Source organism: Ambystoma mexicanum, chromosome 10, assembly GCF_040938575.1.
Source record: "Ambystoma mexicanum isolate Mex_15411 chromosome 10, UKY_AmexF1_1, whole genome shotgun sequence".
In the NCBI taxonomy this organism is placed as follows: Eukaryota; Metazoa; Chordata; class Amphibia; order Caudata; family Ambystomatidae; genus Ambystoma; species Ambystoma mexicanum.
In genome coordinates this window covers 850,650,492-850,677,972 of record NC_090932.1, presented here as the reverse complement: position 1 = coordinate 850,677,972, position 27,481 = coordinate 850,650,492, and the positions used below count along the sequence as shown (strand labels likewise).

At 41.3% G+C, this 27,481-nt stretch overlaps 1 protein-coding gene across 11 annotated transcripts in view; it reads left to right on the top strand.

The window, feature by feature from the left end:
* The window catches only part of MECOM (MDS1 and EVI1 complex locus), a 117,085-nt gene extending 112,612 nt beyond the window's left edge, over window positions 1-4,473 (top strand). For all 11 annotated transcript variants that reach the window (XM_069618520.1, XM_069618518.1, XM_069618519.1 and 8 more), the window contains 2 exons: window positions 792-984; window positions 2,935-4,473. In XM_069618520.1, the coding sequence (XP_069474621.1) occupies window positions 792-984; window positions 2,935-3,069 (328 nt within the window). In that variant the 3' untranslated portion in view covers window positions 3,070-4,473. The remainder of the gene's footprint in view (window positions 1-791; window positions 985-2,934) is intronic.
* Window positions 4,474-27,481: the final 23,008 nt, after the last annotated feature.

Sequence of the window (27,481 nt, the reverse complement as noted above, 5' to 3'; positions counted from 1 at the left end):
TCCGATAAGCTGTGATATCACCTTTAAAAAGCACAGCCCATGATGCCTTTGTTTTTGTGGATGGTTCAAAGGCTGTTAAATCTTAGTTGCAGGTCAGGCTGAGACTTCAATGATTTCCTTGCGAAATTGGGAAGTAAGTTCAGGCCTAATGGCGCTAAAGGAGTTAAAAAAATAAAAAGGGCCTCAAACCTCTTCGTTTTGAATGGATCAACCAGTTGCACACAGACTAAGACCGCAATACTAATGTCCATGCAGTGATTGCAAGCTGGTGCAGTGTAGCCTTACCACTCCGTTGAGCAGGGACCCTGCTGACTCAAGTTGATGCATTTTATGGAGAAGCTGCAGTGCTACATAACACAATCCTATCTTGCAAATGAAAACTGTTAAAAATGCAACGCCACTAGGTCCGGTGTATTAGTTTTCTCCCTGTAATTTACTAAACAAAATGGCGGCAGCTGGACGAATCCGGTGCATGCCCTCCGAGACCTGTAGCTTACTTGGTTGGGTGCCAGCTCGAAGGGTCCTCTGTGTGACCACCTTCTGTGTCTTAACCTGGGCAGAAGCAGAGTTGACCACTCGCCTTGACGATTACTTTGCTGAATGAACTCCCCATGCATGTTGTCTGAGCTTGGTTGTGTACATTGCAAGGGTCATTCGATTTTGCATCTCGAGTAGTAGTAATGACCGACCATCGTATGTGTTGTCTGCTGCTAGTCTAGGATCATTGGTTTGTATACTTGTACAAGTGGCTTAAAACAATAAAACTATAAACCTTCCTTGTGTCTCTTTAGGTATAAGGATGATGATGACGATGATTACAAAGCTGGTCTTTCTGCCCTGGACCATATAAGGCACTTCACAGATAGCCTCAAAATGAGGAACATTGACGAAAACCAATTCAGTGATGCTGACCTGGCCGCATTTACATCTTCACAGCTGCATGAGGATCTGAAGCAACCATTGTACAGGAAATCGAAGTCCCAGGTAAAAAGTCCATCAGTATATGTGAGCTTTATCATCTCATTGTCGGTGGTCTTGCTCAACGGTGAGATGATTCTCCATTCAGTGTTCACCCTTCCCTTCTGGGGAGGGCCTCTGGGTAAGAGAGTGGAGCAGATTCACAAATGGAGCTCTCTGGCAGTGCTCTTTTTCCACTGAAGTGGCTGTGTCGCTGCTTATAGCTCTTTCAACCCACTACCTCCTCTCACGGCAATGACCTTGTCCAATGCTGAAGGGAGATGGGGTTGTGAGAACACAATAATGCTGTACGCAGCACACACACACAAAAGCACATACCCCCCCACCCTCCGCCAACAGGGGGCAGAAGAAATTATTTTGTGATTATGCCCACTGCGCGGTCTATAACGTTAAACAGGAATGCATGTTTCTAAGATTGACATCCAGAAATCCTTGAGTTGCCCTACTTCTTTTCTTATTTATGACAGTAAGGCCCTGCAGAGAAGGTGTCATTATTGACTGTAGCCCATTAAACAACGGGAGCTGCCAGTCAGTGGTTGTGCCAAAACAATTGGCGTGATCGCCTACTAGTGAAGACACCATTTTTTTTTTTCTTTTTCTACTCCGAATCGAGCTTCAGTGAGGACTGGTGATTGCTTTATTTAACCACTTTCCAAAGGTATTTTGTGCTCAGTCCTTTACTGGTAGCCCAATATGCAGAGTGGCACAGCTGAGGCACACCAAGGTGAGCCTCCGTGTTGACCCAGCACATAGACGTGTGTACAGTGAGTTCCTTTTTGTCCTGTGTTGAGTCAAGCAAGAGTGCTAAAGAAAGTCCTTTCCATTTACAAGGTTTAACGCTTGCTATTTATCTGTTCAAAGAAATATAACCTTCAAAATCTGATGACACAATATGCACAACCAAATCATTGTATGCCAAAGAACCTGCTTTCTGGGCTGCTTCACAATCCGGCCGGGAGATGCGGTGTTGCGCTTACTTTGACCCCTCTCGCAAAGAAAGTTAAGCCCCAAAATGAAAGGCAGATCTCCCCTCAACAAGAGTAGCCACGGCAACCCCAGACATGTCTTTGTGCCTTGTTGGTCGTTATCCTTGAGGTGCAGCTGCCTCTCTCTAGGCCCAGAGTCCAGTCTGGACTGGATTACACTTCTAATTCCGGGTGACATCCCAATCGTTGCAAATCTGAAAAGAATTGTGGGACCCTCTATAATCAAATAAGCTGTTCTCTGGGATGGTTCCCAATCGGGTGGTGGGTGGTCTACTACCATATTTTAGCGCACTGTATGTTTCACACAGCAAGTAATTGCCTAGCCTTTCGGTGCTGCACTGCACTTGTGGGTGGCACCAGACTGAAAATCCAATGGATAATTCTCCTCTCTGAAGGGTACAGTGAGCTAAAACGCGGACACGGACAAAACCTGTCCTTAGGGATGGAATCCCACTCACGAGGGTCTGTTATTTCTCAGTTGAGGTGCTCCCACATTTTTGCTAAGTCAGTATATGGTTAATTGGGTGTGTAATGGCTCCATGGAACACACCAACACCTCAATGATTTTTCCGGTCTCCTCTCTGTTTAGCCTCTTGGTTAGTTTGGTTTTCTGGCGTGTTTCTCATTTTCTCACTGGTTCTGCATCCTTCATCTGATGCTAAAGTGGGCGCCTGCCACTCGAAAGCTTAGTGTTTGGGGGGCAGTAACACTCTTTGGCATGTGCTATGTGGTGTATTGGTTAATGAGTTGTCATGAAGTGGTTGTCGCTTTTCAGTATAAGCGTCTCAGGGAAAATGGCGGCCCCCTTTCCATGCAAAGAGCTGCTTGGACATAGGCTAGTAACCGTCTCCTTTCTATGTGCACCCCTGTCAATCAGCAGAGTAATGTGGGTCTCGAATAATAGTGTGGCCATTCATATGATTTGTGCATAAATATTGCTCATGTTTTTGTTGTTTGTTTGTTTTTTCAGGCGTACGCAATGATGCTGTCTCTCGCGGACAAGGAGGCTATTCATTCTGTATCCCACTCTTCTACCAATCTGTGGCACAGTATGGCACGAGCCGCTGCAGAGTCCAGTGCCATGCAGTCTGTGAGCCACGTATGACATTGTGACACCTAACCAGAATGGGACCAAGTCCAACCGGTAGCATGGCTCTTTTCTTGTGACTATTTAAAAGACTGCTGAGCAGAACGCCTTATAAATCTGCAGGGTCGATGGCTAAAGCCGGGTGACCTTAAACTGAATAATTAAAGAAGACGGAACTATTTATTCTCATTGTTTTGTTTTGCACAGCAAAGGCAGCTGCTGATTTCTGGAAGATCAACACATCTGGGGTGGGGGGGGAAAGGAAATTGCAACCGTGTCGGGCAAAACATGTCTTCCAGTACATCTGCTTTGGGGGGGTGGAGAGGGTTGAGGTTGAATTAACACACACACACACACACTAGCACTCCTTAACACACACACACACAATTTTTGTACCCAATTTTTTTTTTTTTTTTTTTTTTTTTTTTGTGCAGGACTGAGGACAATTGTTTCATGGTCGTTTTCTTTATCACACCATGATGTATAACACTTTGAAGACTGAAGTCAACGTTATGTATATATATATTAAAAAAAATAGAAATCTCTGTGGCTGTAGATGCAGATAACGAGGCATACTGTGTCCTTTACCTAATAATATCGTCTGAACGGTGCTGCGAAGAGTTAAAAAACAAATGCCACAGACATGTACTGTGTATATATTGTGAACCAGGGGGGGTTCAGTACTCAAAGAGGTTGACGTTCATGGCATTCTGTTGCAGCACCATTGCTACTACCACTATGTTTCTTCTTGTTAAATGTTTGACCAATCAATGTACTGACATTTTAATTTTGGACAATCATGTTCTTTCTTTTTGTATGTGTTTTGTGTACCTTCTATTTATTTGCTGACAAGCACCTATTGTTGATTTCTGATAGCACTGTTCTAGCCCCGCCACCCCCACTAGATGATGTCTAAGGCACCCACAGTATCACAAGTCACACGGTGATTGGAAAACCTATCTGTGTATTTGAGTGCTTAATGGTGTTTGACTTTTCCTACAATCCCATTTTTTTTCCCAATGCAAGTGAATAAACAAATCAATGCGACTTGGATTTTTTTGTAAGCCAAATAATTGATTTGATTGTATAAACAGTTATAATTTCTTCATGAGCGCATGATTCTTCTGATTAAAACTGTACCCAATGGTTGATGCTGGTTGTCTGCAAGTTTGTGTGCTATTATGTTCATGTTGATCCTATTTGTAAAGTGTTCCAAACCTATTTTGAACAATAAGACTTGTTCTGTTATTTTGCCCTTCACTAAGGGACCAGATTTCTTTTCTTTTTGTTTGTAATCTGATTTTGAAATAATCGGCAATTGAGGTACTTTCTTTAAATGCTTTGTACAATGTAACTGTTATGCATTTCAGTACATTACTGTGGGAGGAGTAAGTACACAAAATAAAGGACTACAAAGAGAAACCTGCTTTTCCTTTTTGGGGTTATTTTTGTAGGCGATAATGTGTGATGCTCTAGTATTAAACACAGTCATTACACATGTATGCTGCTGTTAAATTGTTTCTTTTCTGCGCAAAATGTGGGAGTAAAGCTTATCTCAAACTTGTGATTTTGAGGGTACATAGTGGATGCTGGCTCTGCTTTACCTGGCTTGCCTGATCTGTTGAGCTGTGGAGAGGGACAGCCGCTGGGTACTATACTTGTTGGAGCACTGTCCGACGAAATCCAGTCCGGCATTTCTGGATTGCAACGATTGTACTTTAACCAGCTGCGACCTCTAACAGCACTTCAGCTGCGTGAAGGCGGTACGCGTGTCTGTCATGCCATCCTCCGGCGAGCCGACGTATGAAGCAATCGTGGTATCCAACATCGGGGGGGGGGGGAGTGTGTGAACTGGATGGATCAGGCTCTGTAATAACAAAGTACAGACATTAATGCAGGGACGTCATTTAGGGGTCACCAGAGGTCGCAACTACCTCTGAGAGGTCTCCCTTGCGATCTCTGTGATCTCCCCTGCGACCTCTAAAAAAAATGTGGCCAGCACCATGTGGCTCTTTACTTCTGGAGTGACTGGCTTTCTTGTTCAGGCCCCTTCAAAAAAAGACGAAAAATAACAGGAGTGCCACAAGTCTAACACTTTCAGCTCTGACCCTAAATAAGAAAGAATGTGAATACCAAATGTGTCTTTCTGGAATTCTATACAATAATTGCTAGACTCATTAAAGGTTTATTTCAGGCACACCTCAGGGGGTGAGTCACTGATTTAGTCTGTTCTTAAACACCTCAACTCAGTCTTTCATCCTTCTGAGGTCGATAAATGAGTAGCAACACAGGTTGGGTGATAAAGGGTGTATATTTTTTATATATAAAGTGCTTAAGCGTAAGTGCTATATAATAACACATCATTATCATTTGGTCATGAACGTCTGCTTGCATTCACAGTAATTTGGTAATATGGGCCTATGTACACTGATCTTGATACATATGGCGATCCATTCTTGTATGAAATGTACATCACATTATAGTGATATCGTAACCATATTTTGCGTAGTGTACAATGCTGTGTGATGCCACTTCCTGTTTTGTCAACGGGTGAAGGGTCGTGTTCCATCGCCTCCCGCAATATCACTTCAGGGAGGGTCAAATGACATTGCTTGCGGTGATGTCATCAGGGGTCAAGAGTCGTGTGATGTCACTTCCGCTACCCCTGGCATTTTGCTGAAATGACGTCCCTGCATTAATATGTGAAGACTCCCGCCTTTCAGGTGAGTCCTTTAATAACTGCTCCTCTGCACAAAACTGGACACACTTATGTGCTACAAAATGGGTGACTTAAGAACTCAAAGAACATTAATGTGGTGGACAATTAATGGCTAGGGAAATTGTTGAATCCTAAAACTACGACCTATGTTTCTTGAAACTCTAAACAAGTGCAGTGTTAAATGCGCAACTACGTTCCTCAGTGGCTTGCTTGGGAAATAAGCTGATTGAATCAATTATACAATTACTTGTTGATCAAGGTATCCAATCGATAAATGATGTTCTCAAAATCCCTCAGAAGGTTAATGATCCCCTAGAGTTAGATACTGTAATACATGGATCTGCTAACTTGAACTAGTGTAAATTACCTTATAAGTCATTAAAGATGACCGAATTTAATGTCCACATGGATACAAATGACCTTCTAGGGAAATGTATTCTGTGCTCCCCTCTGGTGCACTCTTCACTCTCGGAATCAGAACTGGTGGAAGCACCAGCAGCATTGGGAGAGTGGCTTTCTAATATCACCAAAAGTAGCATGAATATGTCTGGTAGGAAGAGATGTATTGTCCAATGACCCTACTTTGACCACACTGTGTAATTACTTTGTCACCAGGGAGTTTAAACTCACTGTACTATTTGATTGCTATACTTCAATTAAAGGCATTTGACTATTTGTTTTTGTAACCTCGCTAGTCAAGATCTGTGAATAGTCACACAAATTGTTAATCCTTCCATGTTACAAATGCTATAATCGAGCATTTAGGCATAGAAACCTGTGCTGTCCAATGTGGATTGTAACGTCACTGACCAAATTCCAAATGAGGCATAGTAGAATATTGAAGGTAGCATTGCAGCAAGAACCTGCATCATTTTACCCCTGACCTTTCGATGTCAGCCAGAAACCTTGATTACAGCCTGACCCTAAGAGGAGGGTAGAATACCATCAGGAGCAAGCACGTGAGAACGTGCTAACTCTTAATTCTAAAGCAGAAATTCTGAGAACCCCTCCGGGCAGTTGGCAAAAGGAGGGCAAAAGGAGCCTTAAAAATTGAGATTTGAAAACTATTCACCAGGAGAGAAAGGAAAAGAAGCAGCTTCCAAAAAAATTCAAATGAATTAAGGCTCTGTTTCCTTGTCTTATTGATTCCGGCTCAGCACACATCACCCTGAAGAAAATGAGTTAAAGTTTGTATACTATTTCCGACTGTCTACTTGGGAAAACTAATAGACAAAAATCTAAGACTCCCATTAAGTTTGACAACATAAATGATGAGGTTCTTCTTATTGGGCCAGTACAGGCTAAATGCTCTGATGGTTATAAAAAGATTCTTGCCATTCTAGCATTTCCGTTCCTCTGTTGGAGGTGGATTCTGGTGGCAACAGTTGGATATTAAGGGCTATTTTCAAGCAAAGACACTTCATAATAGTAGGTCGAATTGAAAACGGAATCATCCTTATTTTCAGATTGAGCCTTTTGTTTGATACCAACAAGGAAGGTACGGAAATTCCCTGCGGTAGGAGAGTGATGAGTACCAATTAATATATTTAAGGACACTGTATTTACCCTGAATTATCTGGTGAATTCTGGCACCCGATTAGTGGAGGATTTGCTGGCACCCCTAGTGTCCAAGGTTGGAACACCACTTTCTTGGAGGTGGCATCATTTAACTGCACCAATCGGTGCAACAAGCTTTTAAAGGGAGGGTGCTGAGAATACAAGGTTTATGCTGCTCTCCCAAACAAAGCATTTTGACTCAAACTTGAATTTGTATGTTATTTCATTTGATTTTGCCATTATGTATGATTGAGTCTGATAACCTCGCAATTGCGGCGCATCCTGATGACCCGGACTTTGGACTTTGCCACTGCTATTTTACATTTTTGCTCAGTTAGTATTATCTAGTGTATTGATCACATCATCTGGCTTTTTAAAAATTGGACTATGAATGTTTTCAAATAAGTGTTACGGCAAGTGACCAATCCACCAATGCAGATTTTTCCAAATGCTCTACATTGTTGAGATCCAATCTCCATTGATGGAGCAAGGGATGGTAAAAAGGCTATTGACCAATTAACCTCAGGAGTAGTTAGTGAGGACAGGGAAGATTGGTTAAGGCTTGCACTGTGCTCTCCGGCCCAGGGTCACCAGGAGAGACTAACTTCCAACACACAATGCTTCCTTGGAACACTGGGGGGTCACTCCCACTATATGGCAGAAGGAGGATTATGGGCCTCACTTGATGACTTTTTATTGACCGCACTACTGGAAATCTGGACAATTGGTCCACTCTGGTGTGATGGCAGAAACTCTCTCCAAATTAATGCAACTCAAGGAATGAAAGGGAGACCTAAGTGAGACTTCCTTATTAATGTAATGAATCTTTATTCGATACATCAATTTAATGTGGACTCAGATTATCTACTTGCAGAACTCATTATGGGTCCTTGGTTGGGAAGCCACAACGATTCCTAAATTAATACATACAATCCTCCTGGATTAGATTGAGGCAATCCTATCCTGCCTGGAGGTAGTTTTTGGAATTAATAACTATATTATCAATATTCCAATTATCATAGGGGATTTCAATTCTAAAATTCCCCATAGCTGACGATTAATACAAATTCGCATTTAACGTTCTGTCATCTCAATTTGAGCAAACATTAAGTAATTTTAAGGAAAATTAGTGTTAGAACTTTCTCAGCAGTCATTTGTTCATCATGTTGGATGGCAGATGCACTGGAGGCATTCCAGGTAGTTATGCCAGGGTTGCTTCTGTCGGTGCATCGACTCCTGACTACTGCTTTGTTCAAGCCTGATGTCCGCCCTTTTCTTGCGATTGAGAGTTGAAAGTGGGGAGGAAAGCGATCATTACCCATTGATAATGTCTTCTAGCTTACTCACATACGCGGTACTTTGACCACACTGGGAACATTGCGGTGGGGGATAATGATAATCGCATTATTGTAGATCCACTACACTAGACAAAGCTAACACTCTATTTCTGGAATATGGACTTGAGATTTTAACTAAATTGCAAGAGCTTCTGCACTTGAGGCAAGAAAATATAGAGCTGATAGCTACCGAGTATAATCTCACCCTTCTATTCATTTGGATAAATATTGGCTTCTCCTGCACAATCTGATGCGAGCCGCCATTCCTACTTCTCAAATGTTACATGGATTATTCAATCCCCTTGACAAGAGGCTTCATTTTAGGAAGAATCTTCGTAAGGCTAGTTTTCAATATATCGAAGAGTCAACCTTGGCTTCCAGTTGCAAACATTTGAAAGTTGAATATCGTCATTGGCTGCGCTAGTACAAATGTACTAATAAAGTAGAAGGTTGGCAGACTCGAATTGCGAGATGTAAAAATACTGATGCGCAATGATTTTGAAAGCTGGTTAATGGTAAGAATGCCAATTCTCTCCTAATGGAGCGGGCTTCTAAAGAGGTTTGGGAATGTTTTATTAATAACTCAATCCGGAATTAAACTTTACCATTCCCCGGTGGGTGCAGTGTGGAGGTAATGCGACCTATAGGCATAGTTTGGAAGACATTCCCTCTATAATCAAAAGTATTATAGTCTTGAGGGCACTGGGACCAGATGGAACATGCAGTTTTCTGATGAAAATGAATCCTTTTGTTTGGGGCAATGTATTGCATCACCTATTTTTCACTGTTTGCCTCACTGGGTATATTCCCAAGGATTGGACCAAGAGCATCATTGTTCGAGTCTATAAACTGGCTGCTCGAGATGAAACCAAGAGCTATTGTATCCTTGCTTTGTTGGATGCTGCGACAAAGATTTTTGCTAGAGTACTCTTGACTGAACTCAATTAGTGGGCAAACCGGAAGCAAATCTTGCTGTTCCATCAAAGGGGCTTCAGGAAATCTTTCTCAACTGGAGACAATATTATGGTACTAATTACCATTGTTGAGAGCGCCTGGAGATTTCATGAGCAGCTGATTTATGCAGCTTTTGTTGACTTCTGTGTGGCATTTGAGACTGTAAACCGATGTAAACTATGGCATAAATTAAACAAATGGGGCCTCCCCAGCTGCCTTATACAATTATTATTACACTCCATCAGAATATAAGGCTGATTGATTTGAATTTGTGTAGAGCGCTAAATCATCCATATGCCTCAAAGCGCATGAACAAAAAAGCAAAACCAGAACAAATGAATGACCACAACAAGAGGAGATCAAAGCCGCAGAGGTCAGGGGATAAGCAAATCAGGCCCGTTATAGTGACCAATCAGGAGTTTTATTAAGCAAGAGTCTAGAGGCCCCTTTTAAAGTCTGTGAGGGAAGTTTGTTGCTGAAGCTCAGGTGAGAATTTGTTCCACAAGGTCGGCGCTTGACAGTCAAACGTGGTACCTCCAAAGGTTTTGAGTTTAAATCTCGGCTGAGATAGTTTTGATGGATCACAAGATGGTAGACAACGACCTGGGACAAAGGTGGTGAGATGAGTTGTCAAATACTCTGGTGCCAGTCCATTGCTACATTTAAAAGTAATAGTTAGTACTTTGTGCATGATCCGATGTTTAACCCGCAGCCAGTGTAAACCTCTTCTAGCCCCTGTGACATGTTCTTTTCTAGGATGGCCACAAACGGCTCTCACTGCCCCATTTTGAATGACTTCAAAAGTCTGGATATTCGTATTTGCTGTGCCCCGTAATAGACTATTACAATAGTCTAGTTGTGAATTAATCAAGGCTGAGGCCAGTAGAGAGCTGTTTTATATTTAGAAATATAAGGGTGAATATGATGGCGTTTTGTGACATACCAACAAGATGCACGACCCTGAGCTACATCTGGTTTCATCGATAATTCTGCATCTAGGATGATACCCAAGGTTTTTGCCTTCTTAGATACGTTGATTATATTCCCTGCTACAAGGAAGCTTTCATATTCTGGTGGTAAATTACTAAGCTTTTTTCCCGAAACTATAATCAACTACTGGTTTCTCTGCATTTAACGCTAAGGAATGTATGCACGTCCACTCTTGAATTGCTTCTTATACCATATTAATAACCGAAACATCTTTGGTATAGCAGCCTGACAGTTCAAAGATGACCTGTGTGTCGTCAGCATAATTTGTATACTGGACACCCAGGTCATCCAAATGTTTAAGAAAAGACATTATATAAATGTTTAAGAGCAGTGGCGAAATACAGGATCCCTGGGGCACTCCACAGGTAGTGGATGTGACCGAGGAGCTGGCGTTTTCCACAGCCACTCTTGCATATCGGGGACCCAAAAAAGAAGCAATCCACTGAGTGGCACTGCTGGAACAATGAGTCCTGGTGCTCTACCAGGTCGAACACGGCAGACAAATCCAGTAGCATAAGCAATGCTGGCTTGCCTTGGTACACAATGCCAACAATGTTCGACTTAAGGTCCAGCAATGCCGTCTCAGTCCTGTATCTGGCTCTGAAACCCAACTGTCTGGGATTAAGGAGGTTATTATTCCCAATGAAGTCCCTCATTTGCAGACAGGCAAAATAGTCCAAAATGTTCAGCAGAAATGGTCCATTCGTAATAGATCGGTAATGTTTTGCATTATTGGGAAAGATTATTTTCCTATAAGGTTTTCTTCCTTTAAACCTTATAGGAACAACAGCCTCTGTGAAGGACAAGTTGACCAGTTTAGTAACCCATGGGGCAAGGGTTACCATGCATGCTTTAAATGTGCTGGTGGGGCAGCTATCCCTCAACCGGCGGTGGGCTTCATACCGGACACCATTTTTATAATTTGAGCCTCCGAACTGGGAGTAAATTCAAAAACAGGGCTGGCTGGCTGCTCCCTCACTCCTGAATCTAGTTGATCTTCAATGACATGAGAATTAGTCTTAATATTTAAGCAAAGATTGTTTTGTTTAATAGCAATTGCATGTTGATGTCCAATGGCTTTGTGATTAAATTCATCATGAATCATTTGCCACCAATCATTGTTTTCGTCACATGAAAGTTTTGAGTGTGAGTTGCCTCCAAATTCTTTAAAAAATCAGAGAGTTCACGAGAGCTGGAATTGACCGATGCAATTCTGTCATTGAAACTTCGGATTTAGCATAAATAATTGTTTTAGGTTCACTACTGCTTGTTTATAAATGGCCGGTGTTGCGACAACAATGGTGTTACAAGCCAGGCACTCTTGGTAGATTTAGGTTTCACTATTTGGTGCTTTTTTTGGGCAAGGGTGTCCATGATATTGAAAGTATCCATAATGTGTTTGATAAGCTCATCAGGCTTAGTAAAGGTATCTACTAGAAGCAGTTTATTTTGTAGCTGAGCACACCTCACATATGGTGTCACCTTTTTTTAAATTTTGGGCCATCACACACATTCTTTCCTTGCTACTTTTCTTGGACAAAGTAGAAATGGGTATTGTGAGTACATTTTTCCAATGAATGATTGGCCCATGGACAAGCAATTACTCAATGTCCAAAGCTGCTACCTGATGGGTTAAAACCCAATCAAAGGTATGTCCGTCCTTATGCGTGGATGCCTGTATATTTTGCGAATAACCCACTGGTTAAGGGCATAAAGAAGAGGGACTGCATGTGTGTTCCTGTGATCATCTGCCCATAAATTGGCACCCATGACAATCGCAGGGGTATTAACAAGGCTAAGGAATTGCTCTTCAAAGACGGAAGAGATATAAGGTGGACGATAGATGACGACAATGAAGTACGAATTTGCATTTAGCTTTTTTTGGCACCAAACTATCACAACTTCAGGAGGTGGGTAAGCATTTACACATATGTCAATACATTTATTAACAATAGCCACCCTTCCCCTTCTACGGACAATGTGATCTGCCCTTAACATAGTGTAATCGGAGGAAACAGCCAATGTGGAGCATCTGGAATAGAATCTGATTACCATGATTCCTTAATGGTTAGAAGGCCACCAGAGTTATCAGACAAATAATCCTAGACTTCAACCCCATACTTAAAGAGTGGGTATTAAGCAAAGAAAAATGCAGGGCAGTTTCTTTATTGTTTTCACACTGAGCATTTAATGGAAATACTTGTGAGAGAACAACTTTCTAGGGGTCTACAACATTCGGCTTCTGGTAGGACTCCCCAAGTGGGGTGAGTCAATTGACTTTGCCCAAATCCACTCTTAAAGGGGTATCTTCTGCGAGTCCAATCAATGGGATATTGTTAGTGGCACCACCTCCCTTAGCAGAGTACCAGGTATATTCAGCCTGCACTACAGGGTGCAATATGACGGCATGCGTGGAGACAGTTAACAAGGCATAGTCATCCCTAGTGACAGCATGCGTGGAGACAGCTAACAAGGCATAGTCATCCCTAGTCTCCGTACATGTTCTAGGGTACTCTGTGTGATTTCGCAATTTTTCCCTCATTTTTAGATAAAGTTAGGACTTACAAAAGATATACCAGACAGTAAGACCTCACACAGCCCTTATTCCGGTGTACGTGAACAAACCAGACACACACCAGCACTAACCGACTAGTGTTTCTTGCGCCGGTTCTCTCGTGCCTGATCTGTAAACAAATAGTACTACAGAACTACAAAAAAGGCTCGGAATTGTAGTTGGCACGGCAACTACAAGTGAACCTGATTCTTTTCACACAGCTTGGTTCGCACATTTGCGGAGAAAGCAGGGAACTCAATATTTTGCGATGTAGCTTCTATTATGACATTGAAGAACAATGTATTTTTTAAAACATAGCAGCAATTGGGTAATAAGAATCAACACAGTGAAAACTCTACTGCATTCAGGTAAAATATTCAGACACTCAAAAAATCATGATTTAAAAACAAATATATTGGAAATGACAGCTGAAACAGGTATGCATTTTGGCACCACTACTATTTCATTTATATATGGCAGATCTCTTTCTGCTTAGCGAGTGAGAGTATCCCAATATATTATATATTGATAATCAACTCAACTGGAACACCCAATGGGATACAATTGGGGTTGAGGTGCATCAGCAAGTGGGTGCAATTTAAATCCTTTGCGGTAGAGCATGCTGGCTATTCTCATTCTTTTGTGATTGCAATCTATAAGATAAAGCATTCATAGAATATTGTATGTAATGGAAGCTTGAGTGTGAGCTGAGAAAAAGTTCTTTAAAAAAAAACGAGTTCCAGTTTAAAGGCTATGATGAATTTCCCACCTCACCATCCAGTTAAATTCCTCTTGGGAGAAATTGGTATTTTGTCTGCTAATGCTCTTAAAGCCCTTGTTTGATGGATTATTGGAAATTGAAAAATGTTGGTTATGCTATTGTGAAATTATTGCTAGAAAAGGTATCCAAGTTGGAAAGGAATTCCAAAAATCCACCTGTGCGAGATTATGAAGGAAGGGCTGAAACTAAAATCTCAATTCGTCAAGCATCTCGGGGCCTAAATTTGAAAGTCTGCTAAAAAAATAAAATAAATGGCCAATATGGAGAGAGGGAAGAAAATGTGATCCATGTTAGTACAGTCGAGACTACATTTGTACTACAACAGCATCAGTTCATACATCAAAGTATATAAAGAAGCTCCTCAGCTCCTTTATTCAAATTACATAGCTGAGAGTTTTGGTTGATACTCTGGGCTTGAGTGTCTTTAGTTGGTGAGACACACACCTGTAGGTTGTGCAAGACTAGAGCAGTAGAAACTGTTAAGCACTTAATCTGTTCTTGCAGGGTTTTTCCAACTCTGAGAAGGAATTCATTTATTGCTGTGTGTGTTTAGGAGAACACGTCCTTAGATGAAGATTGAATGTGGAGGTATTACATGGATGGAAAATGGAAATCTTATTCCTTTAATTCGTCAGCTTTCCAAACTGTGGTTAACAATCAAGGTCTTGCTGTAATGGAGCATATAGAGAGTATTAACATCTATGAATTGACAGCTCTTATTTACTACATATTGGAATAATTGTTGGATTTATTTATGGATTGTATTGTTGGCATAGCTTTTTTAATTTTTATGATACTCATTTGTGTGTAAAGTCTTTTTTACTGTTAAAAAATAAAATGCGAGTGTAAAGCCATGTTATTAATTGGCCCCCCAATATCAATCCTTGTCAAATGTAATGCAACACTAAGTTGAATTCAGGAGTTTGAGGGTGGAAAATAGTTGCAGAAAGGGGATTTTGTACTGGTACATCTTTAAAAAAATGATGAAATAAAAGCAATTTGTAAGAAGCAAATAGGGGAATAATTTTGGGGATTTGGTGAAAGAATGGGAACTTGAACTACATTATTTGTAATTGATTTGGGTAGATATCTCATTTAAATATTCACCTCTGACATTGCGCAACCCAATTGGGTGAACAAATCCCTGTTAGAACGATCTCTGCTCTTCCTCCTGCCAAGGTTTTAACAACTAAATTGCTTGACCATAACAGCTGTTAACCGTGCTTAGAAGCTTGATGAATTGGGCTGTTTTAAAAAAAAAATATAAGATCATTAGGGGGGGGGCGGCGTGTTGGAGGAAGCAGAGATATTTTGAATGGGAAGGACATTGATCAGACAATAACATTTCTATATTAGGGCTTCTTACTGATTCACTGGCCCATAAACCATCTCTCTTAAATGAAAAGTAATCATACGACAGATGGAGGGAGAAAAATTTGAGTGTTGATTAGTTTTTGCACAGGCCTCTGTACAACCACGAACCTTAAGGAGTTCCAGCGCACCTATCCAAAAGAAAAGCCCAACCGCTCTTAAAACGCTAAAGTGGAAAAAGATTCAGGCTTCACTCCAGGAAGGGGATGTGGGCTGACATTAAGGTACAATTAGTCTGTACCCTTACCTATAGAAAATACATCACATTAGTGGCTACACCTCTATAGAATTCTTTTGATAAAAAATATTACTCTTCGACTTGACATCCTAAACCCACCTATGCATAGCCTTAGTCAAGGAGAAGCAAGCAGCTCTAAAGCTGAGATGTACTCTACAAACGGCTGATTTCTGGACTCTGATATACAGAGCCTAACAATACAATTGGTTAGGCCTCCCAATGAAGGCGAGACAACTGCACAGTGGGCCCAGGTTTACTTTACAAAGAACATTCTGATGATAAACTCAATCCCGCGACACATGATGATCGTCCTCTTCCCGCCAACCCTACTAAAATGCTCTATACTCCTAAAAACACACCACAAACTAACCCATTACACTACCCTCGCACTGCAAATGCAACAACCACACCAACACCTAACAAACCCCACACATCTTCCCAAAGCACACAATTGTAACACGATCACTTCACCACCAACACAAAGGCCACCTCTACGTATTCAAATGGTTGCATGCCCACCAACCTGAGCCACCAAAAAGCAAACCCACAAATATTGATTGTTTTTTCCGAACTGAAACTCCCAACCCAACAGCAAAGTGCTTGTGCACTTCCTACTTACACACCCACCGGTCCCTCCTTTTTCCAAATCCACCAGAGTGCCTGGTGACCATTCAAATTGCATTGGTGTATGGGATAAATCACATTAATTTAACCTGAGTACTTTAGTAAACCCAATACACACAGTAGAAACAATATACCATAGTATTATAAAAACAGTAAATGCCAATTAGGACCCTCCACACACCTATACTAAAATGTGGTTCCACTATCTAAGCATGGGCACACAATCTTAAAATTAGAGTACATAGTACCTGTACAAAAACAGTATATTTGTCATAAAACACAACTCACTGCTGTATTATATAGTAAGTCCCACTACATGATTGACATTTAACTATTAGAGAAAAGGTGTGGGAAAAAAAGGGAACCAGACATTAAAACTTAGTTACAATACACATACAAAAATCTGCCAGCACTAACAAAGCCACTGTATTCATACTCCTCTGGGACATAGTATTATGGAAAAATGCAATGTCTATTACACAGTTAATTAAGGTTCTGGGAGTGGAGGAAGTTCTAAAACACAGCCAAAGGTCACCAGAAAACCTATAAACATTAAAGCAATTATTACCAAGGCAGTACACTTCTGGGCAAAATAGTTGGTTTTGCCAAAAAAAGTTAGTGTAAATATGCATTCACAGCTGAAGCAGTGGAAAGCACGACTTTAAGAATATATTACAAATTACAGGAAAGTACTACATTACAGCCTTTTACCTAAACCTTGTTGGACCCAAACTGGAAAAAGGAAATATGCCCAAGGACAGATAAGTACCCCCAAAGACACTTTACAAGAGTTTCAGGTGAGAATGTTTTCCATAGAAGTAAACTGGATGAAGCCATGCTCTACACATGTATGGGTGAAAAAGCGAATAGGTCCAAGTTGTATGCTACAAGTGTGGCTTTGGCGGCAATCAGTAGAGACCCCGATTAAGATATCCAGACATTGGTTTGAGAACGAAAGGCACAAGAAGATGCATCATAACCAGAAAAGCCTCAATGAAATCAATAGGGAAATGTGGTTGAGACTTGCCTGCGAAAAGTCTCAAACCCATGCCACAGGGCTCGTTGAGGGTATCTACAGTAACACATCACTACAGAGCACATATGTAAGCATTCATAGTGTTTTCTACTAGAACGATTCTTCCAATGAGGCAAAAGAACACAGTCCAGGGATTCTTTCCTATTTGTGGTTTTCAGGTTACAGTTTCCCAGTGACCATAAACCTAGTCCAACGACAACCTCAATGATGGAGAAAGAACAAGTGAGCTTTCCACAAGGGAGCCCCTCAAGCCAGGAGCAAAAGCAATGGAGATAAAGACTTTAAGATGGTGGTGGAAGCTTGCAAAGCAGAAAACCTAACTCAAAGGACCAAGGTGGAGGGTGCCCACCATCAGAAGATTTTCCTAGGAAGAAGAGGATGGTCGAGGGGACCCACAATGTTCAATAGGAACAGATGAGGCATAGTGTTGAGTCTCAACACCCTTCCGGGCAGTAACAGCAGCTTCCAACAACAATGTATGATGACCTCTGTGGCAAAATGGGAAGACGTGGCAGAACAGATCAGAAATGGCTCCAGCATGGAATGCCTGACCCATCACACAAGTGGAGTTAGCTGGATGGATGATCAGAAACAGAAAACCTAAAGTGACGATTAGCAATGGACGCTGCATTCAACCATTGTGACCAAATGTCATCCAAAAATGTCAGCAACAGAGAGCAACCAATGGAAATCTTCAAAAAAAGTATGTAAACCGGATTTTCCCCAAATATCCAGTAGCAAAAGAGAAAGCTGGGTCTACTTAAGTTCCACCACTCACAGGGGCTGTCCAAAGACAGCCCACCAATCACAATAGGTTAAAGGGGCAAAGTGTCAGGGGGCCAGACCATCTGGCTCTTTCCTGAAACTGCCACTCCATGCAGAGCACCACTGCAAGATGTTATGTGGTCTGCTCAGGAACATAGACTGATCTAAACCAGTAGAAACTAATATGAAGACTGATTCACTGGACTCACAAATAGTCCACATGGACAGAACTGCCATTTTACGTCTACCCCATACCACTAATGCTTTCAACAAAGGGATATTTAACACCCCCAAAATAACTTGAAGTTGTACCTCTGTTCCCAGGATATCCTGGATCTAACAAGTGAGCTGCCATCCTCTAATGCCCAGGAGGGAGTAGAGTCACTCAAAGGATTAGCCCCCTATGTGAATCTCATGTTTCATATATCAAAATAAATGAAGTGGGTTTTCGTGCATGTTCCAAAACACAAGTCAAGTTGATAAGGGCTCTGCTTTCTTTCTATAGATGCCATATCACATCTGGTAAAAGCTCCTACAACACACACAGGGAATGAAACATGTCGGGCATGAGTCTCTCTGTGAAACATGCTACGACCTAACGACCCATCGACTTTAATGATATTTTAGCATGGTAATTCAGTAATTTGAATATCTAAAGTGTTTTTCCAGAAGTCTTTCACAGTATGGGACAAATATTGCAATAAGAAAGGGGTATGGTTCTGTTTTTGTAATAGATTGTTTTGATATTTTTTTAGTTTATTAATATAAGCATCATAGTTAAATATTATTCCCATATATTATATCCAATGTTTGTAAACTGATGTGCTGGCAGAGAAGTCCAAAACAAAAAAAATCTCTAAGCATAGGTAAAGTAACCACAACTTGTATGAGAGTGATTGCCTACCTGGACACAGTAGAATGCACATGAGTATTCTCCTCAGTAATCCTGGTCAGATCCTGGGCCCCCCATAGGTTGTGGCGTCGAGCTAAGTCTCCTTCGAGATTTTGAAGGCTGCATCACTGGGCTCACAGAGCCCACATGGGCAGAATGGCAATTTTAAGCCTACGTCCTTGTCCCCCTGAACAAGGGAAGAACCTCAAAATGGCTGAGAGTAAGACTACAAATATACATTGGTATGCCGATTGCTTTTAAAATTCTGCTTTGGGCTACCAATGCAGTAGAACGGATTTCACCCCGGCACAGCCTACTTGCTAAAACCAATCTAGGATGATCTAGGGACGCTTCATTAGGAGTCCTTCTAAACACAAAATGGGTCAGTGATCTAAACATATAAAGGTGCAAAAAAAGTGATCTTAGAATCCCCAGCAAAAAGAAATCCCCAATTTGTTCCTTTTCCAAATCAATGCACATTAGTCCTTTTTTGGGTGGGCTGAGCTTCAACGATGATCTCTGCTTCCACGCTTTAACATTGGTCTGTCTTCCGCTGGCCTCGGCCACTGGTTATGGAATTGTGAAGCAGCTCCAGAGAGGAAGTATGCTTTTTCCAAGCCTCATAATGAAAATATGAAACACACGATTCTTTGCTTTTCCTCATAGCATAAATTGAGAACCATGGCATGCTTTCTGTTTAAATCAATACTGGTTTTGGGTTGTAGGGCCGTCCATACCTTTTTGGTGACCATATTAAAATGTTATCTTGTGACCTATATAAACTATATTTTTCCATACACATATGATTACGAAATATTGTGGGAAGTTTGGATTCTGAAAGCCAATCAAAATATGAGGCTTAATATGTGCCTGTGTGGTCTTGTATTCAAAGTATCCCATTGGCTGTAAGGAATTTCCCTGACACTCCAGGTGTCTGTTGGCTCCCCCACAACGCTCCCATTTACCTGTTTATCTCGTCTACTTTCTCGCTCTGGCGCTGCTAGCTGTTTTCTGCTCGGTGTTCTCTCATCCCTCAATGGCCATCTCCCATTTTGTTCAGTTCTGTTGGTCCTATGGCATCTGTTTGCTTTCTGGTGACACCACCATTTCCTGCTCCTCTGTTTTCTTCATGAAGGTCAGCAAAACTGGACAATTGCAAGTAATTCCATGTCCTCCGTTTAGGCTGGCAAAGTGGAAGATATGTCTTCCAGCATCCCTTCTACCTATCTTTCAGCTTCTGAAGTGGCCCACCCTACTCCAACCACAAACTGGCTCGGTCAGACTGACTGCTGAGCTTTGGGTACTTTTGTAGGTCTCCTGGTTAACTGCTATTCAATAACAGTTGTGATATGCTAGTCCCCTCACTCATGTGGATTTATGTGGTATTGGTTACCCTCTTTCTGTTTTGAACCAGGTGTCCCCCCCCAAACCTAGTGTGCTCAGTTGAGGCTGACAATAAACCCCACTGATGGTATTTGCTACTTAATTTGATTTGTGTGGCGCAACTGAGGTTTTAAAAGCTATGTTGGATTTACATTGTCAATTGCTATGTGCAAGAGCAACTTTCTATAGATCCCCAACCATTATTTACAATGCTTGACAAATGTTTTTAGACTTTCTTAAAATCCATGGTATATTGTATCTGTGATATGTTCAAATTGAGTCAAAAATGTTTCTCCATGGCTGGTACATAGATCATTGTGGAGGCTACAGGTGATGTGCTTTACTTTACATCATTTATACCGTGCATCTTTGAACCCTTGGGCGTTCAGGCACAATCATAACAGAAACAACAACAAAAAACACAGGGAAGAATCGTAATGTAGAGCCAGAAAATGTGAGTCAGAGCGGGATCTATACAAAGAGCCAGGTCTTCAATTTTTTTCTTGCAATGTAATAAGCAATGTATGATCCCGCAGATCTGGAGGAAGAGCATTCCAGGCTGCTCGGGCTGCAGTAGAAAAGCTCCCTTTTCCATCTTTTTAGATTTGCTTCTAGGGGTGTTCATTGAGTTCTGGAAGCTGAATCTAAGGGGACGGCTGTTCGATTTCTTTGAAATAAAGCCTTGAAGGTAATTCAGCATTAAGCCAAGCCTGCATTTCATGGTTATTGTTAATAACTGAAAATGGATTCGGGATGCTACGGGGAGCCAGTGCAAGGACCTTCTTGCTTGAGAAACGTGATTGCGGCGGGTCAATCCGACTACTATTCGGACAGCCCCATTTTGCACCACTTGAAGTCTATTAATAGTATTTTTGGTAGATCCAATGACAAGGATGGCACATATAATCATAATCCATCTTTGATCCCATAATAGCTCTAGCCCGAGTCTGGGCATTTGCTTGAAGGATAAAAGGGTGCAAATTTGCAAGCAGTTTAATATAGTAGATAGTTAAGGAAACCAGACTTCTCATGTGAGCTTGCATATCTAGCTATTGGTTGAATACTACACCTACAGTTTTCACTTTCTTCTGTGGTTTAATAATAACATCACCAAGATGAAATTCAGAGTAACATGATCCCAACTTCTTGATCATAGATTCTGTGCCAATCAACATTAATTCAGTTTTATCCCTGTTGAGGGCTATGTTGTATTCTATCATCCACTCTTCCACTAGGGAATAAACTCTATTGAGTTCCTCTTCGTCACAAGAATGGGAGCCTGCAAGAGGGACGACACACTGGGTGGTGTTGGCGTAATTGGTAAATGGCCCACCCTCTTGTTCTAAGGTGTTAAAAACGGGGCAGTAAAGATGTTAGATAAAAGGGGACAGGCAGGCCCCCTGCGGCACTCCAAACAATACATTCACAGGGTCTGCTGTTGCCTCATCTATAAAGACATGGCTGAATCGGTTGCCAAGAAACAAGATGGTCCCTTGAATTGCTTCAGGTGAAATGTTAGCTACTTCCCCTAGCCTATCAGCCAAGATCGCATGATCGACCAAATCGAATGCGGCTGACAGGTCTAGGAGCCTGAGCATGGAGGCTGCGCCCTAGTCCATTCTTTCCAAGAGTCTTGATTTTAATTCTAGTAAAGCGGTCTCTGTACCGAATCACTTTAGAAATCCAGATTGACGAGGATTTAAAATAGGATGAGAATCAAGGTGTTGGGAGATTTGATTATAAGCCGCATGATCTTTGATTTTGAGTAAAAAAGGAATGTTTGTTATTGACCTATAATTCAAGGGATTGTCAGTAGCCATGCCTGTTTTTTTCAGGATTGGGCAAACCCAAGCTTGCTTGATGCTGGAAGGTACTTGGTCTTCTGAGAATGAGGCAATTTCTTAAATTATGTAATCTTTGATGGCAACCAACATGCCCTATGTGGCCATGGAGTACGGTTAAGTGTAAGGGAGGGCTGTAGAAGTTGCAAGTACTGTTGAGTGTGGACACACCCTGGCCTACATTTAGTGTTTGGTTTGAGTTAGCATACATGTAGATGTCAGGGTGAGTGTGCATGAAAATGTGGTATATCCGTGAAAGTCATATGATGACTGGCACAGTGCAACGCCATTGCATGTGTCCACCATACTTGGAAATGTAAATGTGCGGGCAGCTTACCCAGATACTTCGCCATATCAAAGGAACAGTATTTTTAAATGCAAACGTCAATCAAGCTGAATCCTCCCTTCTATGCAGAAACACGCTTTTTAAATGTTGCATGTGTAGAGATTAACAAAATGTATGGAACTTACAAACTTCTTTGACTATTAAAAGAAGACCATAATGATTACAAAATCTAAGGAACTTATACTTTATGGTGATTACATGAAAAAGGAAAAGATACCCAAGTTTAAGCTTTATTCCATACTTCAACGATAAGGAATGCGCATAAAATATTTAGAATGATCAAAGTCTACTGAATATTTCTGATGAGGCGCTTGTTTTTAGTCCAACCCCTTTGACATTTCAAACATGATGTTGCATTAGTGTGTGGAATTGATGCTCCCTGTAGTATAGTTTCATAATGTATAAAGGCAACGCGTGCGACTTCGCATCTCTGGAAAAGATGGTTGAAAAATAGTGGTGAAACTCGGGTAGATAATTTATTTGGTCACAGGTTGTCTATTTTTTTTTATAAAAGACTGATGCATACTTGTGATCAGATATGCAATCCGGTCATACCATGAGAGGACATCAGGGCAGATTTGAATGTGGCTCTTGACCATGCATCAACTAGATATTTCCTGCAGGGCCAGTCACTGACACAAGCCATTGTGATATGGAAAAATACAATTAAGTAAATGCAAGCAGTTATTTGGGCCTCTTTGAGAAGAAGACTTACAAAAACTCTTAACCTCGAGAGTGTCAAGGGTTTTGACCCATGTTGAATCAATAGACTGGGCAGATGTGGGGATGAGCTGTCGCCGCCCATTATTCTATCCCAGAACAAACTAAATCAATAGACTGGGTGGATGTGGGGATGAGCTATCGCCGCCCACATTCACGCCAGAATAGGAGAACTGCGCAGTTGGCACGAGACCACTCCAAAGATACAACCATCTTGTGGGGGGTTCCACATCACCATTCTACTGTAAGGATGCCATCAAAACAATGTTAAGCAAGGGTCCTATGCTATCAAGCAAACGACCACTCTATTGAAATGCAGTTATTCAAGACAACTCAAAAATGGATGCAGTACCGACAAATTCCCCAAGGTGGCGCTAGCGGTCTAAACTCTGACAGGGAAACTGTATTTAGGAGTTGCAAGAGGGGCAGGGACTTCAAAGCTTGTTAGTTAATTGGAAATCTTAGCCACCTGCTGTTCCCAGAGGCCAAGAGGCTGGGAAACCTTAACACCTCAGAGATTCCACCCCAGGAGGCAGGATATCACATGACCCTGTTGATTGAGGAGAGACTTCCAGGCAGCCTGCTGGAGCCCACACAAAAGGCTCTTTCTGTTGAATGGGGTATATTAATTTTGAGTGTTTCCTGTCAACAGCCCTCTGCCAGCAAGAAGAGACATGTGATCACTGACCCACCCAGACTCCTGGAGGTGGACCCAAACACTTTGGGGGAGTTGAATTGCAACACATATATATTTTTATAAAAACAGTGATAATTTATTGTAACCAAATGACAGGAATGTACAACTTTGAGAGTCTTAGTTTGAAAAATGCCCTCACGATTTGAGTCCAAACTCCAATTTGTACCATGTTCTGGGGCAAAACCCCGCTAATTATGATTATTGTAGACAATGTGTTTAAGCTAGAGACATGGAAAGTTACTGGGATATATGTGGAAGGCAAATGTACCTTTGTATAATTTTGATGAAAAACCAATGTTGCAAAACCCACTAAAATCGAAAATAAGTTGCCATTTTTGAATGCAAGCTCCTAGAAACGCCAGAGTCGGGACAGGGGCTATCTTTAGTAATATATGATGTGTGTATGTGATGTCAAACAACTGTGTACCTGGGAAATATGTATTTGGATCAGAAATAGATTTGTGTGCAATTTGACAAGGGGAGGTTCCCCTGACCATAAAACCTACAGCATCACTCTGACACTCCATTTCTTCCCCCCAATCAAGGGTGAGAGGAAAGCTTGGCCAATGATAAGTGAGAGGGGCAGGCTTAGCTAGGCCCAGGCACACACCCATTTTCAAAACACATAAAAAGAGACTGCGGGGACAGGTAGAGACATTCAATTCCATTTGCTGCGGAGAATGCTGACCGACTTCACATCCAGAGATCCAGACTTCAAATCCATCAATCTCCAGAACCTGTAGCAGAAATTAACTCCAGAATTTGTAGCAGAGAGGCCTGAATCCACCAGCTGAATCCTCTTCAGCAGGCCTCAAAACCAACCAAACTATTCAACAGCCGGGCGAGCTGTTTGAATTTTTGCCAAGAATTTTTGCAAGAACCTGTAGCAGTATCCAGAAAGCAGAGCTGACCCAGACCGCTGTGAGCCGAACCAGAGATCCGGATCGCTGTGAGCAGAAGCGGTGTCTGATTGACCCGCCGAGCAGACAGAACCGCAGCCGGACGTGTTGACCAGATCCGTGACGAGGCCTAGTTCAAATTTATATTGTGAGTACCTAGCAGAACTGTGCAGAACCAATCTCTTAGTTAAAATAATCTAATCCAAACTATTTTAACCTAACTAGAACAGCCTCCTAGAAATCGTGCCCTCTGTCATTTTTAAAGCTGCACAACTGTCACCTGTCATTTTGAGTTTTACTTTAAATCCGAAAATCTACCTTTATTAAATCGTCCGTATCGCTGGAACCGTTTGGGCTAGGAACGTGGTTCAACTTTCATATTAAAGCTGTGATTCTAGGCTTTCCAACGAACCTACTTCCTACTCCTTATACTTTTTCCGCAATCACGATTTACGCACTCGCGAAATTTACCACGATTTGCGATTTTGGCTCAATTTCTCTACTTGTCAAAATAGCAGCTCCATTCTTTCTTTTGTTAAAATTCGTTTGTCTGGTAATAACACATAGAGCATTGCTAAAGTGAGCCTGAACTAATACCAACATGCATCTCCCACTCACCCTGAATCTCTAGAGGGAATTAAAATCAGTAGGCACATTTTCCCATCCATTGCCATCACATTTAAAAAGCATTTTGGGCCTGTGTTTAAAACTCCTACCTGTTTCCTCTAAGCTTGCTGGGGGGGAACTGAATTTCGTATTGTATTTGATTGCATTCCTGAGAACTGTGTGCTCCTCTTTCCATCTCCTTCCATTTCTTACATTGCATAGGGGAGGGGGGTGAATTGCCCGAGAAAAAGTGATTATCTTATCTTTTGCTAAAATCATATCAAGTATTTCTGTACTGCATATTATTCCTCATTGCATTTCCTTGAAACCTTAAAGCATTTTCAGCTACCTCATCCTCTATACTACTCCTAAGTAATCAAGTGTACCACTGTAACATTACCCATTGTGGATCCACATCATATGTCTCAGTGTACTATCAGATATTAATATATTATAAAAGTGTGATAGATATATATTGTTGAATTGTCCAAATAAACCTTTTAATTTGCAAAACAAACCTACTTCTTGGCTCAGTGGGGTCAGGGCGATTCTAAGAGGGGGGTGTTATACAAGGTTTGTCATCCAGAGTACTGAACTGGACATAAAAATACATCAATAAGGGTTTTCCTCAGCATCCCAGACTAGGCATTGACTTAGCTGTAGTGTTGATTGAATATTGCTTACAAGAGCTAGGGAGCAGAAGCTGAAGATTGTGCATCTGTCTAGGCATTTCTTCTTCCACGTTAAGTTGGTGGGGGGCAGATTGGATGAAATGTACATCATTTGCACCAATTTACAGAAAATGCCCAAAATGGACCCGTAGAATTGATACTAATGCAACAAGCTAATCAATGCGAACAAGACATCAAACATTTGAATGAGTCTCTTGGGCTTGTGTTACTACATAAGGAACGCAGTGTAATCAAGGTAAAACAAAATTAACTGCGTGTTCAGAGAAGCCAAACAATGGTTAACGAGAGAACCTTTAAATACTCATGACATTCATGGTGTCTACAGACACATACGTTCAACACAAAAACGACTTAAAATGACTTAACAAGCCACTTATATCAATAGCTTATTAGATGTCATGAGGAATATAAAAACACAATTGTATGAGAGTAAAAAGATAAATGTGAAACCTATTGTGAAAAATATAGACTCCCAAGCTAAATTTGATCAGCTATATGATATCATTAAGAAGCAAAGTGTTCCGATAACAATGGAAAAAGACGCAGCAGTTCAAGAACTACATCTGTTCACTTTACGATTGGCAGAGGCAAAGGCTGTGGGTGATCAAAGTGAGGTTGCTGCATACAAATGAATGCAAAGAATTGAAGAGAATGTAACATTGCGAGATACATTAGAAACAGTAATGCAAGATTTGTATGAGACAACATCAGAGATTAAGCACCTGAAGAAAGAATTAGCTAGCTGGCAGACTATCAGTCAAGAGTCAGCATTAGGAATACATATATGCCAGGAACAAAACACTTCTTTAGGGAAAGATCTATGAAATATGAATGAAATATTGGCTTTCGAAACTAAATAATTTGACACTATACAGGGAAGAATTAATCTAGGAGCCAGTACACACTAAATAACAAAAAATTGATATGGATCATAATGCTTGATTGAGATCAGAATCACCATATAAAATCCACAGACAGATAGGTTTCATGGATGAAGGAAGATTATCCCCAGTTCCTGAGATTACCTCTCCAATGCCCAGAAATTCCCAGAATCATATTGGTGGGTTTGGCATGCTTAGCCATGGTCAGTCTATAGCAGAGCCAGACATGCCATTTATTCTTCCCAATGTCACCCAGATACACACAAAAACTTGATTTCCCTGTAAGATACAGCGGAGTGTAGAGATGCTTGGGTAAAAGGAGAGGAGAGGGGAGGGGAGGGCAGTGGCATACCCATTATATTGAGAGTGGACAGGAGAGAAAATGCATGCATCCCAAACATAGAATCAATCAATCAAGATATGAAAATGACTAAAGGGAACAATACACCTAGGAAACCTACTTACAGTAATCATGAAAGGGGAGCAAAAATGCAAGTAGGGCCAGAGGTTCCAGTTGTGTCTGTGGCAGAAGAGCATAGTTGGACTC